The sequence below is a fragment of the Myiozetetes cayanensis genome, unplaced genomic scaffold, assembly GCF_022539395.1.
Source record: "Myiozetetes cayanensis isolate MyiCay16 unplaced genomic scaffold, myiCay2020 scf2-11, whole genome shotgun sequence".
Taxonomy (NCBI): Eukaryota; Metazoa; Chordata; class Aves; order Passeriformes; family Tyrannidae; genus Myiozetetes; species Myiozetetes cayanensis.
In genome coordinates this window covers 88,034,980-88,050,361 of record NW_026087411.1, presented here as the reverse complement: position 1 = coordinate 88,050,361, position 15,382 = coordinate 88,034,980, and the positions used below count along the sequence as shown (strand labels likewise).

At 37.1% G+C, this 15,382-nt stretch overlaps 1 protein-coding gene across 1 annotated transcript in view; it reads right to left on the bottom strand.

The window, feature by feature from the left end:
- LOC126640158 (protein eyes shut homolog) overlaps window positions 1–15,382 on the bottom strand; it is an 82,754-nt gene that overhangs the window by 25,412 nt on the left and 41,960 nt on the right. Inside the window, exons 4-6 of the mRNA XM_050315720.1 lie at window positions 12,834–13,027; window positions 11,106–11,233; window positions 7,416–7,530 (exon numbers count right to left, since the gene is read on the bottom strand). Coding sequence (XP_050171677.1) covers window positions 7,416–7,530; window positions 11,106–11,233; window positions 12,834–13,027 — 437 coding nt within the window. The remainder of the gene's footprint in view (window positions 1–7,415; window positions 7,531–11,105; window positions 11,234–12,833; window positions 13,028–15,382) is intronic.

Genomic DNA, 15,382 nt, shown 5'->3' with positions numbered 1-15,382 from the left:
AAGCAAGGATACCTAGTATGCCATAAAGTTGACAGGTTTCATACCCTCAACTTTAACACCATTGTGTTTTAGAAATTGTATTCCTTCCTAGGCTTCCAAAATGACAGTTCTTTTATACTCAGAATTTACAGTAACTTAGTTTAATATATTTTTTAAGTATCGTTACTTTGGTTGGTTGATTTTGGTTTTGATTTTTGGTTCTTTTTTTACTTTAATACTAATGATTCAGGAAAAAACAGGGGACCTTAGCAGAGATAATTTTTTTTAACATGATCTAATCTGCTTGTTGTGGACAAATGTATGGTTAGATACTTCATCCACCCTTGGGACCTAAAAGAAAGCTTTAGATCCCCAAGTGATTTCTTGTTTGTATGCCCTCTTTATCGAGTTTTACTGCCCAGTCTTGTGCTAGAGGCTCTGCTGGAGCCATTCTAAATCACTGGGAGAACTCTAATCAAACCATTCCCCCAGGTGGTTAGCACCACATGGCAGCAGTATGATTAGCATGAAACAAACAAAATCTCTTTCTTCTCTGTCACTTGTCCTTTGGGAATTGCTCATCTTTTCTCTGTCTTCCAGTAAAGATAAGGGCAACAGATACCTAGAGCCATAAATTGCTTAAGACAGTCAGACTAAAAGCATTGAGAAAATACTATCAACTCTAAAACAAGAATACTGATTTTTCACTGATTTTTTGTAAAATCCATTTAAGAAAAATAAGTGTCCAGGAGAATAGAAAATTCTATTGAAAAGTGTATCTGTGGGCACCTTTTTTTAAAAATACTTTTAAGAAGCAAGTTATCATACTGTCAGAATAACGTAGAGTAATATTTTTATTGAATAAACTGCTAAAACCTGAAATTGGTTCACACTTCAATGATTGTATAAGTATGGTTTTTATGTTAAACCTGTTTTAATTTAACTTTTTTCTTAAAACAGTGCCCTCTGTCTTCTATTACTGAGTAGGTGGATTTATTTATTATTAAGTTGACAAACCAGTATAGCATTAATTAAAAACTTTCCTATGGTATAAATATAAAAAAAGGAAAACACTATTTTTTCTTCAGAACTTTAACAGTGATTATATAGATTTTTAAAAGTGAGTCCAATGTTGTAGCTGCAAAACAGGAGAAATTCAATGGCAGAGTTCTTGCAATAACTGACGAATCAATAGTAAATAATAGAATTTTATATAGCAGCATTTTTTGACAGCAGAAGGTCCATTATGTTCAAACATTGTGTTTGTCACCTGTTAAAATAATATGTCCAAATGATATCCATATCCAGATTTCTTAAACTGAGTTAAAGCTGCAATCTTATCTTACTTTGCTTAGAAACTATCTAACAAAGTAAACATCATATCTTTGGCCTTCTACAGAGAGCAAATAAAGTGGAGGGTTTTTTATGTTTCCACTATTCATGGCAACTCTGAGAAATAGAATCCCTTTCTTAACCTTTTAATAACAGTGGAACAAGTCTGCTGCGTTGACTACTAGAAGCAATCCAAGAAAGGCCTTCAGCCTTCTGTGGGACTTATGGGGTTTGGATTCCACAGTAGCAGATCCTCATGAAATTTAATGTTTGATGAAGTTATTCACTAGGACAGGACAGATGTGACCTGGCATTGATCTGACGGGAAACTGCTGATACAGAGCATTACACCATATTACCTAAAATTTTTTTGAAAATGCCCCTGGTATAATCTATAGTGCACGGAAGAAGCAACTGCTGAGAACCATGCACAATATAGCTGCCTATGATGACCCTCCACTGACAGTCACAGAAGTATGACTACTTAAAAATGCTTCTCTATGTACAAGTGCTTTATTTTCTTAATTACAGGGATTGTCTTTCTGTCTTCATCAATGGTGTGGTGTCAAGTTTTAATATCCACTTTGAGCTGAAAGTTGTCTTCTTTGTCATTGATTAGCAGGAACAGTCACTACTGTGTAACGCATATTCTTTTTTCTGTGCAGACAGTATTGCATTTGCCTCTCCTAGAACACATCTCTTTTCTTAGTACTGTAGCCTACCAAGAAATACTGATCACATTGGTGTATTATTAATTACAGTACCATTTTCTGTGGTCATCTGCACACACAGAAGAAGAAGGGGGACCCTGGAAACTACAGGCCTGTCAGTCTCATTTCAGTGCCCAGTAAAATCATGAGAAAGATTAGTCTGAGAAGTATTGGAAAACACCGGGAGGACAACATAGTAATTGGTCACAGCCAGCATGGCTTCATGAGGGGAAACCTGATTTCCTTCTACGATAGGGTAATCACCCACCTAGGAAAGACAGTAGATGTAATCTTTTTGGACTTCAGCAAAGCTTTTGATACTGTTTCTCAAAGTATACTTCTGGACAAAATGTCCATTGTACAGTTAAATAACCATGTTTTGTGATAGGTGAGCAACTGGCTCACAGGTCGGGCACAAAGAGTTATAGTGAATGGGGTTACATCAGACTGGTGATCTGTCACTAGTCTGATGTTCCAGAAGGCTCCATCCTTGGCCCAGTTTACTTCAACATCTCATAAATGACTTGGACTTGGGACTCGAAGGAATACTAAGTAAGTTTGCTGATGACACAAAACTTGGAGGAGCTGTTGACTCCCTCGAGGGCAAGGAGGCCCTTCAGAGAGACCTCGACAAATTAAAGAGATGGACAATCACCAACCACATGATGTTCAACAAGGAAAAGTGCCAGATTCTACACCTGGGATGGGGCAACCTTGTTTGTGTTCATAGACTGGGGAATGAGATGCTGGAAAGTAGTGCTGTGGAAAGGGACCAGGGGGTTCTGATTGATAGCAAGTTCAATCTGAGTCAGCAGTGCCCTGGCAACCAGGAGGGCCAACTATGTCCTGGGGGGCATCAGGCAAAGCATCGCCAGCTGGTGGAGGAAGGTGATTGTCCCACTCTGCTCTGCACTGGTGCAGCCTCACCTTGAATGTTGTGGCAGTTTTGGGAACCGTAAACATAAAAAAGACATTCAGATATTAAGAGATCATCCATGCTCGTGAGGGGAAGAGGAGGGGCAAGTACTGATCTCCTTACTTTTGTGACTGGTAATCATCATCATGGCTAGGCTTCGCAAACGAAGATTTGGGAAGGGCTCTACCCACGCTTACTACAAGCGCGCTGATGGCTAAAAAGGCCAATGCGAGATAGACAAGTCCGGTTGCAGAAGACACAGCAGAAAGACTCCCCAGGTGATATCGACGAGACGCGATTCTTTCTGCGTTGTCTTTTCTCCTCGAGAGTGATCCTGCGTGTGTTCTCAAAAGCAGCAGCAGCGTTATAGATGGTGTGTCTCCAGGCCTCCCGATTGGAGGCCAGGGTAGACCAATGGTGGTGATCAATATGGCCAAGGATGAGGGATTGTTTCAGGCAGTCCTTGTATCTCCTCTTTGGGGTTCCTCTCTTGCGGCAGCCAGTGGCAAGTTCCCCATAGAGCACGATCTTAGGGAGGCGGTAGTCCTGCATCCTGGAGACGTGCCCTGCCCAGCGCAGCTGTGTTCTCAGCAGCATGGCCTCAATGCTCGTGACTGCTGCCTGTTCAAGGACAGACGTGTTGGTCACATAGTCAGTCCAGTGGATGTTTAGAATTGAATGGAGGCAACGCTGATGGAAGCATTCTAAGAGACGCAAGTGGTGCCGGTAAATGACCCATGATTTGGACCCATATAGAAGAATAGACAGTACAACAGCTCTGTAAACGCTGATCTTTGTACTTTTCTTCAGGTGTTTGTTTTGCCACACTCTTTTATGGAGTTTACCGAAAGCTCTGTATGCCTTTGCTAACCTGTTGTCTATTTCTGCATCAATCTTACCATCTGAGGAGATGATGCTACCCAGGTAACTAAACTGCTGGACTGATTTGAGTTCTGTTTCACCAATGGTGATATGGGGATGATGGGAGACTTCCTGAGGTGCAGGCTGATATAAAACTTCTGTCTTCTTCAAGCTGACTTCCAGTCCAAACAGCTCGGCAGCCTCTGCAAAGCAGGATGTTAGACGCTGCAGAGCTACTTCTGTGTGGGCAACGAGGGCGGCATCATCAGCGTAAAGCAGCTCATGGACAAGATGATTTAAGGTCTTAGTGGGAGCCTTCAGTCGCCTTAGGTTGAACAGGCTCCCATCCGTACGATATCGAATGTAGACACCGTTTTCATCATCGAGGTCTGCCGTGGCCCTTTGGAGCATCATGCTGAAGAAGATTGTGAATAAAGTTGGTACAAGAACACAGCCTTGCTTCACACCATTGGCTATTGGAAACAGCTCAGGAAGAGCATCGCCATATCTGACTTGACTGCACTGGTCCTCATGAAGCAAGATGATCATTTTGAGGAACTTGGGAGGACATCCTAAACGTTCCAAAATCTGCCACAGACCTTTTCTGCTCACAGTGTCAAAAGCCTTGGTGAGATCAACAAAGGTAACATAGAGTCCTTTGTTCTGTTCCCGACACTTCTCTTGCAGTTGTCTGAGAACAAATACCATGTCTGTGGTACCTCTGTTGGCTCGGAAACCACACTGGCTTTCAGGTAGAAGATCTGCTATGGCGGGTATTAATCTGTTCAACAAAATTCTTGCAAGGATTTTACCAGCAATGGAGAGCAGAGTAATACCTCAGTAATTTGCTCAAATTGCTCAAATTGCTCAAATGACTGGTAATAGAACTTGAAGAAATGTCAGGAAGCTGAGTTGGGGGAGGTTCAGGTTGGATATGAGGAAAAAGTTTTTCACCCAGAGGGTGGCTGAATGCTGGAACAGGCACTTTCTTAGTTCAAGAAACATTTGGACAATGCTCTCAGGTACATGGTGTGACTCTTGGTGTGTCCTGAGCAGGACCAGGAATGGGACTCAATGGGTACTTTCCAACTCAGCATATTCTATGATTATATGATTTATCTGGATCATGGCAATGCCAGACACAGCTACAGTCTGGGCAGAGAAGTGATTGAGAGCAGCCCTGCAGAGAAAGACTCTGGGTTGGTAGTTGATGAAAAACTAGACATGAGCCATCAGTGTGAGCTCACAGCCCAGAAAGCCAGCTGTGTCCTGGGCTGCAGCAAAAGAAGTGTGGCCAGCAGGTCAAAGGAGGTGATTCTCTCCCTCTACTCTGCTCTTGTGAGACTCCAGCTGGACTACTGTGTAGTCTGGTGCCCCAACTTAAGAAGGACATGAAACTGTTGGAGCAAGTCCAGAGGAGGCCACAAAGTTGATAAGCGGATGTAACACCTCCCCTGCAAAGATAGGCTGCGAAAGTTGGGACTGTTCAGCCTGGAGAAGTGAAGGTTGTGTGGAGACCTCATTAGCAACCTTCTAGTATGTGAAGGAGGCCTACAGGGAAGGCACAGAGGGACTTTTCATCAGGAGCTGTAGTGACAGGACTAGGAATAATGGACACAAAATGAAAGAGTGGAAATTTAGGTTAGATATTAGGAAGAAAGCTTTTCCTGGGAGGATGGTGAAACACTGGAACAGGTTGCCCAGGAAAGTTGTGGATTCCCCAACCCTGGTAGTGTTCAAAGCCAGGCTGGATATGGCCTCGAGCAACCTGGTCTAGTGGGAGGTGTCCCAGTCCATGGCCAGGGGTGTTGGGGTTAGATGATCTTTAAGGTCCCCTCCAACCCTTAACGTTCTATGACTGTATGATTTCAACAGAATTTTGTATTTCCTACTATGCCAGACTACTTCAAATAATTTGTCCAAAACCAAATTGCCATGGGGTTCATTAAAAGTATAGGAGACAATAATTCTTAATTTATAATTATTTTCCCATTTGACTATTCATTCATATTTTAGTTAATTTAATATGGTTTATGAAAAAACCTAAGGAAAATATTTAAATTAAAATAGCAACTACATCACAAATCTTCAATCCAATAATATAATAATATTTTAATCAGCTTGTATTTTTTCTAATTTTGGAAAAAAAATCCAAATTTTATCTTTAACAGAATTGTAAGGTCTTTTGCAACTGTCATCCTGACAGTTGGCCATAACGAACACGTCTAAATATATAAACTGTGAAATATTCTGTTTCATACAAGAAATATTCAGAGAAACTGCCAGGATCTTGAATGTATCAATAGATTCTAATTGGTCTCACCAGCCTATAATTATTTTTCTCTGCAATGCTTCCTTGGTAACCTCTTTCTCTCCTCTTGCATGTTTAAATGCAGGTGTTCAAGCTGAGCTCTGATGCGGCCCAGCATCATGGATCATCTTGGATAATCCTACTGTGAAAACAGAACTCACCTCTGAGATGTCCCCAATTTCATTCATTCATTTACTCATTTACCCATGAGCTGCATTTAAGCTCAGGTTTTTGAACTAGTTCCTTTCCAGAGCAGATTGGATCCAGCTTTGTATCTTGATGATTTTCATCTGCTGAACCAGCTACCCAGCTTGACCACAAACCTGCTTCATCACCATGTACTTGTCTGGTGATCAGTCTGATGGACTTCTGGGATTGTGCCCTTTGTTGGTGAGGTCACCATCACTTCTGGCTTTGCTGTCACCTTTGGTTACAGCTCCCTTTCCCATACAGAAAGGACCACTCTTGCTATTCCATGAGGTAAGGAATTACAGTAATCCTAATACATTTTGTCTGAACACCCAAATAGATAAGTGGATGGGACTAGATAAATGGCTTTAAGTGACCCTGCTTATGCAGGGTGTTGGACCAGGTGACCTCCAGAGATCCTTTCAAACCTCAGTCATTCTGTGATTCTATGATCATCAACTGTTATTCACAGAACAAGTGGTTGTTGAGTAACCTTGAAGTTCCCTAATACTGCTGCTGGAGAAACTATTATTTCCTGTCTTTTTACAAGCTATGGCCAGAAGAAACTTGCTACGTGATGGATTTTGCTTAACATTTTCAGGAGCTATTCTGAGAGTTAAAACAACCAGATTTTTTTTTTCCAAATTGTCAGTTTGAATGAACCTGCCACACCACAGTTTCATCATAAAACTTTTAAGATTGTATTAAGTTTAAAAGTGTTTATGTTTAGGTAACTAATTTGATTCTGGTTAAAACAATGGCAACAGATGTTCTTAATTCAAGCAATGTATATTTAAAGGCTGAAACACAGCTGAGATTATCATCTTTGTGGGTAATAGCACTGGACCACAATTAGTTATATATTCTTTTTATTATAAAAATATCCTTCAGTTACCTTACTTGATACAGTACTAAACACAGTCTCAGTAGAAAAGTAATAAAAAAAAATCTATATTACCCAAGTGAATTGTCCTTGTGTTATTGATTTAAATAAATAAAACCTATAAAGTATGCCCCTCTTGTCTCTTAGAGTAATGAATGCTTTTCAAGTTCTGCTTGTCGGAAGCTTTTATACTTTGGAACACTGAATTAGTTTAACATGTATTAAATTACTTACAGTGAATCCTCCAATTATATTAAGACACAATCCTTCATTCAGACAGTTGATGCTGAGCAGACTGCAGTAGTCAATTACTTCCTCACAGTTCTTTCCCGTGAATCCTGGCATGCAGCTGCAAATACACAAGTGTATTTTAGAGGACTTGCATTTTAAAAGTTAATTGTATTTAATTATGTTTCATAATTCTATTAAATAATATTCTTGTGGTAACAAAACAGATCTCATATGTTATTTAAAATACACAAAATATGTTTTCAAGGAATTAAAAATCAGTTGCATGAGTCTGTATAATTTTACTTTCCCATAAAATAATTAATTTCATTGACTAAAGCATTTTCATATCAATATAATCTTCCAGAAAAACAAACCAAACAGAATGAGGTAATATTTAATAAACAACTATAAACAAAGTAACAAGGTTTTGGAAACTGTTAAAAAGAATAGTTCAATTAAAACATCAAAGAGGAAAAATTAGAAATATGATGATAAGTGAATTTTAAAGAAATTAACATCAATCTTTGCTAATGATTAAATGGTAGTGAATAATGACATGCTTAGTTAAGTATGGAACAACGTAGAGAGAACAATGCATAGCTGGTTTTGTGTTTGTTTAATTGCAATTCAGTATTTTCTTTAAAGAAGAAAACTAGCTTTTTTTTTTGTGATGGGTTGCTCGTTCCATGTGATGCCAATGGAGCTGTGGGTAACTCTTCTATGGTAAAAGGAACTACAGAAGTTCTGCTTCATGTCATCACTTAGTAGTAGTAGTAATAGAAGAAAATCCTTTTCTTATGTAGCCATCCAGTGTTTAAAAAAAAATCCCATATACACAAATTAAAAGATGAGATTTAAATGGATAGTAAGCAAGTTTTATTCAAAAGTAATAATGGAACAATGTTGGAAAATATTTGAATATTTATATTCTGATAGATACAAATCCCTGTCAAACTCACTCTATATGTTCTTACCGACATATATAGCATGCTCCTGTGTCTAAAGGCTCTTTCTAGTATCACAGAAAGAAAAGATTTAAGAAAAGAAAGGAAATGGCCAGCAAGATGAAAATTTGTGTTTGTGAAGGAATCCAAAAGTAATAGATGGGATGTTTCCTCTTAGCTTTTTCCAAGGGGTACTTTGTCAAATGACTCAGTTCAGAAGCTGGAAATCATGAACATGATACAGATTTGCTTCTGTTTCTCCTATGTTCTTACTCCTAATAAATATGAGATTCACTCTTGTTGCTTATGTTTTCCTGTTTAAAAAAAACTAAATCCCATCCCTGGTTTCAAAATGTATCGAGCCTCTCAGAGTTATGCAGCATACAAAAATAAAGGATATATTTTCCATAGCAATTAACCAGGCAACAACACTAAATAGAAAGTGCCTGAGTTGACCATACTTTCTGAATCAGTTAAAGAGATCTATCAGTGGGTGTGGCTCTGCCTCTGAGGAATGCACAGACACATCTGGCATGTCCAGAGGCTTAAGTCACTAATTAACCTTAGTTAAATATTAAACAGGTTGGATTTAATCAGAAATTGCTGGAGACCATCCACACAATTCACACATAGGACCATTTGGACAGAGGTAGATAAATATGGGAAAAACTTCTCTAAACAGTTATACGTTTTGAGGCTAGTCACAACCACAGAAGGACACTCTATGCAAGAGGTTTTTTTTTTTTTTCAATAAATATACCAGTGTCAGGGAACATAAGAGTAAACTAAGAGCAAAAAAAGTTGACAGTAAAGTTCCAGAGAAAACACTAACAGAACAGATTTTCTCAGAACCCCCTTTCACAATTTTTGTGACTTTTAGTTGTCCTAAAGAACATGAAAGATAGAAGAAGACACAAAGAAAGCAATCACAGTTTATTGTGATGGATATTCTTGTTCACTGGCTATTTGAATTCAGCTTAATTTTTGACATTTAAGAAAAAATGCTACTGTTAGATTCTTAGCCCAAAGTTGTGCGTGATATCAAGATGAAAGGGTGGAATTATGTTACAAGATAGTCATACATCATAACTGAAGTGGAGAAAATTAAACTGAGTCAGTCTCGTTATATGTTTAGAGTGGAAAATAACTGTTTTTCCAAAGAAGGAAGAATGTGTAGATAAAAGCTTAGATTGTGATGGATACAAGAAGAATGAGGAAAACCACATAAGATAGGGGGAAGCAAAAAAAAACCCATAATGAAGTAAAGAGGTCAAAACAGCTATTATTTGAAGTTGTATATGCATGTATGCTAAATGCCATTACATTTATTTATAACATTAAAATGCTATAAAAGTGGATCACGTAGCAATATTACATGTAGTATTACACTGAATGTAGTAGTAGCATTGTTGTAGTAGTATTACACTGAATGAAACACATGCAGTTTATTGTGAGGTGATTGGACAGAGACATAACATATAGTATTTGACAATGATTACCAGAAATGAAACAGAATCTTCACTTAAGACTTTGAATGAGCGATGTTAATTATTCAATCTGCCTTGTACACAGGGCCAGGATAATTTTTTATTACTTTTGTTTTGTTTTTGTTAATAAAGGCAATCTACATATTGATATTAATTATTCATGATATGCATATTTTTAAATGTAAACATCAAAGCATGATTTTCTACTTATTCATGCACCAACATACTGTGTGAAAGACATTAGTTAAGACATTAATTATTAGCTTATATCTTGGTTTAAAGAATTGGAAAATTAATGCTAACACTGTTGTTCTGTGCTATACATATCTATATGGGAAGATTTAACTTGTGTGTGTGCTTGTATATGCGTGTCTCTATGTATTTCTGTATTTAGGAGTAAGTATAAATAAAATTTTAAAAGTATTTTCTTCTTTGGGAGAATTGTAAACATAGTTCTACTTATGTTTTTATTTCTGGACTTCTCAATTTAATTTTTGCTGATGGACTGTAAATTTGTGTTCTATACATCTTTTTTTGCAGTTTCTAAGTTCATTAATAATGTGATGTCAGGTTTTTGTGTATCACAGTTTTCGATTCTCTGCCCTTATGAATATCCTAAAATTTGAATATTGTTTACTGCACCTCAGTAATGCTTAGCAGAACTTACTCAGGAAGTTAGATAAAAGCCAAGGAAGAGAGAAGAGGACAAATTGTACTCCTTAATGACGTTAAAAAGAAAAAATCTAAAAACTTATTTAAAATGAAATTACATTATACACTGGGTCACTTCTGTTATTTTCAAATGGATAATTTTTGGCATGTTTTTTCTGAATAAAACAGTTTTTCATATGCTGCTTGAAGGACCAACCTAAGGTCTGCTAATGCATGACTGTGAACTAGAAATTAAATAGGTTGTCTTATTTTTTCAGAGAAAACATAAACATCATAAACCCTGAAAGGGAGTGTAGTATAACTGTCTCACTTATCATCAATTTGTCAGGATTTATATGTTTTATCTTACAGTATTAATAATGGAACGATTTTTAGCCCTTTAAATTCTTTAAATCCTTCTGTATCACTTTAAGGGTTTTCAAGAAAACTAATGCAATAAAGCACCAAAAAAAAATTTAAATATTTTAAAAGACAAGTTTATAGTTTTCTGTGTTCTCTGTGATTGACGACGTCTTTTCTTTCTGCAATCTATGGGATATCACCAGGTGAACCAACAAAGTATACTGACATAAATTAATTTCCAGTCTTACCGGCAGTTGTAGTTCTGCTGTTGAGCTATGCAAGTTGCATTATTTAAACAAGGCAGTAATTCACATGGATTCAGTATTCTCTCACAGAACTTGCCAGTAAATATTGGCAGACAGATACATGCCACATCCTATAGGAGATAAGGAAATTAGAAATAATTGTGATACCCAAGGCAATACAAAAATTAGTGTTTACTTCCATTTTGATAGAGACTCTAACAAGGTCAGGATTTCATCATATTAAACAGTCTAGAAAGATAGAACAAAAAGCAGTTCTAGCCTCAGATAGGTTACAAACTTGATTTAGGACAAATGCAATAGGCCTTCCAGCACAGATTATACCAGACTTGGGTTTGCTAGCTGGAAATACAATAGCTCTAAAATTGGCTGGCTCTGTGATTTCATAACTGAATCAAGAAGGGGTTTTATAATACATTTAGGTTTTTCCTCATTTCTGAATTTTTTCCAACATAATGTTTACATCTATCAAACAGTAACAGTACACATAGTACATCAGATACCAAGTAGTATTCAGCAACTAAAGGAGAAAAGAAAATTATGTGTATCCTTTTTCTCCTTCATTATGAGGCACAGAGACTATTCCCCTCTATAATGGTGGAAGACATCTGTCAGTTACTGCAATTCCTAATTTGCACAGTAAGAATAACTCATTTTACAAACCAAGATATTTCTTAGAGCTGATAGTTGCACCCTTATTTTTCTCTATAAAGTTATGCTCTTTTTAGGCCTTTTGAAGTCAGAAAGTAAAGGAAAAAAATAAAGGGGTTGGTTCCCCTACAAAAATTGGAAGTGCTTGGGTGTTACTTTAGACTTGCTCCTAAAGGTATAATCAGGAAACTTCAATATCTATTGAGACATGTCTATATGTGTGAAACAAATTACTGTGTCTGTTTATTGTACAAAATACTATGTGCTAGTATATCTAATAGGCAAAATATTTAAACAAGTTGCATGACAGGAATTTATCAATTTTTTCAGCAATTTAGATGTCCTTTTTTCTCTGTGCATGAGTATGTATCACTGGTTAAGCTTTTGAATTCTTCTTTCACTATTTTGGTTCTGTACAATCACTGCTATTTGCAATAAGTCATACTAATGAAAGAATGATATATTTTGACATGTTTTATGTCAGAAGATTTTTATTAGAGAGAGGAAAAAAGAAATGAAACAACATTGGTAGCTCCTTAAGTGATCACCAAGCAACTGAACTGAAATGTGGAATTTGGGCTTTTTATCACAGAATCATACATTAGAATTAAATGTTTTGACACTTTCATGGAACAGATCCTCCTGGAAGCTTGTCAAGGCATATGGATGACAGGGAGGTGATTAGAGACAGCCACCATGGCTTCACAATGATGTCTAACTAATGGTAGCTTTCTATGATGTAGTGACTGCACTGACGGGTAAGGGAAGAGGAACTGATTCCATTTACCGTGACTTCTGTAGGGCGTTTAACATCGTCCCACACATCCTCATTGTTGCTAAACAATGACAGGGGAAGGACTGTAAATGCCCCATCCCTGGAAGTGTTCAAGGTCAGGTTCAGTGGGCCTTTCAGCAACCTAATCTAGTGTAAAGGGTCTCTGCCCACTGCAGAAAAGTTGGAAATAGATGATATTTAAAGGTCCCTTCCAACCCAAATAATTTTATGATTCCGTGCTTTTATGATTCTATGTTCAAATAGGGATCTCTAAAGTTTATACTTACATTTGGCAAATCAATACATGAGCCTCCATTCTGACATGGCCTTGAAGAACATTCATTGATATCAATTTCACAGTTATGACCAAGAAATCCAGAAGGACAAACACAAACATATTCAGACCCATTATACTGGCATATGCCTTCATTTAGGCATGGCTGAGATTCACAAGGATCACCAGGTTTCTCACAAAAAGGACCTAAAAGAAATAAACATAAAAAATTACAGTGTTTGAGTGAATGGTTCCTCTTGATGTGCTGCCCATAAACCTAACTTTTTAACTTCTTTACTATGATCTGTTATTGTGTTTTCCTATTATTTCTTTTCTTTTTTTAATACTTTTTCTAAACATTGAGAGGCTTTTATTTATTGCGTTTTTTTAAAATTGTTTACACTGCAAAGCTCTAAGACTGAGACATCTATATGATATCACCATTTAAAAAGCAAAGAATTTAATATATTCCTGTATGTTTTGTTTGTTTTGGTGAATAAATGTGGTAGAAATCTATGGGAATGACTAAATTCATCTGTAACAAAGGAAGGAGGTGAACTAGAATCAGAATCCTGGAAGACACTGAATAGTCATTCACTATTTCTCTCATGATGGTTATTATTAGGGGAAGCTGAATCCAGTGTACTCTCAGACCAGGGAGGTTGTTCTCATTTCTATTTATAGATCCAGCCAGTAGCAAAACTGAATGTGCTCTCAGTAAGCAAACACACAATCACACACACACACACAAAATGCAGACACATTGGCCATAGGGATCAACAGGAAGAACAACGTCTTTCCCTTCCATAAACACAAAGAGCAGTCACACCAACTAAACAGCAGTGATGGCTCAACCTTTTCCCTTCTCTCTCGCTGGTCAGTATTGAAGTTCAGCAGCAAACATACACACTCCCTCATTTTCTAAATACAAAAATAAACCCTCATTAATGAATCCCTCAAGAAATAAGCATAGATATTAAGTCTGTCTGCGATCCATACCAGGATCCTGAACCTCTTTCCAACTTGCTGGCTCAGAGCTTGAGTCATTCCAGATCTGGGTATCATTCTGGTTGCTGGTTAGTCCAATTTAAAGGTCCATTGCTTCCCACTAGGAAAGCTGGTAACACAGAAGTAGTAAAGAAAAGAGACTGCAGTGATCAGACACAGTCTCAGCCAGAGAAGTAGAATGGGCAGCAGCCTGCTTATATTCAGCCAGCAGCTAAGAATTTACTTCCATTTACTTCAGGAATATTATGTAGCAAATATGCTTTTTACATATTTTGTGCTTTGGTGCTCTGATTCAAAGCAACTCCCTAGCACATATTTACGGATTACATCAGATTAATTTTTCAGCGATTTGCTGTAGCAATAACATTACCTTCATAATAAATCCCTTCTGAAGAAATAATATCTATTGATTCCACATTTTGTTAGCCACTTGAGTCCACTGAATTAAAAATAGACATTCATAAAAGAATAAATTATACTTTACAAAAAGATGTATAATTTTGAAATGGTAAACAGAATACTTTTAACCCAAATTGTAAACTACAAGGTAAGCATAACTAACTAATTATAAACAAGTCAATAGATGTGAACCTCAAATAATTTAATTACCAATAGCTATATAAAGAAACTGTAAGTATGTGGAATAACATTTACCAGGAGATCAAAATTTCACACTCTGTCTCTATTATATACCAGAACAACTGATGCAACAAACACTATACATGAAAATCCCCTTAGTAGAAAAAGGATCAAAACACATTTTACGTCCCACATTTCAGTAGAAATAGTTATTCCAATAGGGCAAAGTAAATTGGATCTATCTTTTATCACAGATTGTTCACTTCTCTTTAACATCAGAGGACAGTCAAAAAATCCATCACCAATTTTTTTCTATCCCTCATAACCATAGTAACAAAATTATAGTATATTGTAACTTGCAGATGTTAGGGCTTGCTAATAGGAAAAGCTAAGAAGGCCATTTGTCAGAACAAGGCCATTGATTGGTATTAGTGCATATGTAAGAGAGCATCTGCAACATGAAGTAAGGGGGATTGGTCAATTCTCTCATAATTCAATTTACTATTTAGCTGTCATGTTCTACTTCAGTACAACATTGTACCCCAGCAGTACTCATAGATGAGGTTATATATCAATGTTCACTCTATTTTTTTCCCTTGTATTAGGCACATTTGACAAGAATGGGTGCTTCTATCCCATCCACATTACTAAATAGGGTAAGACAAACGAGAAAAACAATTGACTCACTTTGCTCTATCCAAAGGACTGATAGAAAGAGTAGTCTCACTAGCTGAACGGATTAATGAGTTTTCCCTGCCATTGTTTTCTACCCCTGAATCCATTCAATCCTCCCCATTTTTTCAGTCAGCATTACCAAGTGACCGAAGTATTTCTTAGCCTTTTGTTAAACAATGGCTCTCAATAGGATTATTAGAACAAGGAAAGACTAAATGAACAAAATAGCACAGAAAAATATAGGACAGTTGGGAAAACCAGATGAAAGAGGGCCCTTTTTGGTAATGTTATGTTCATTTG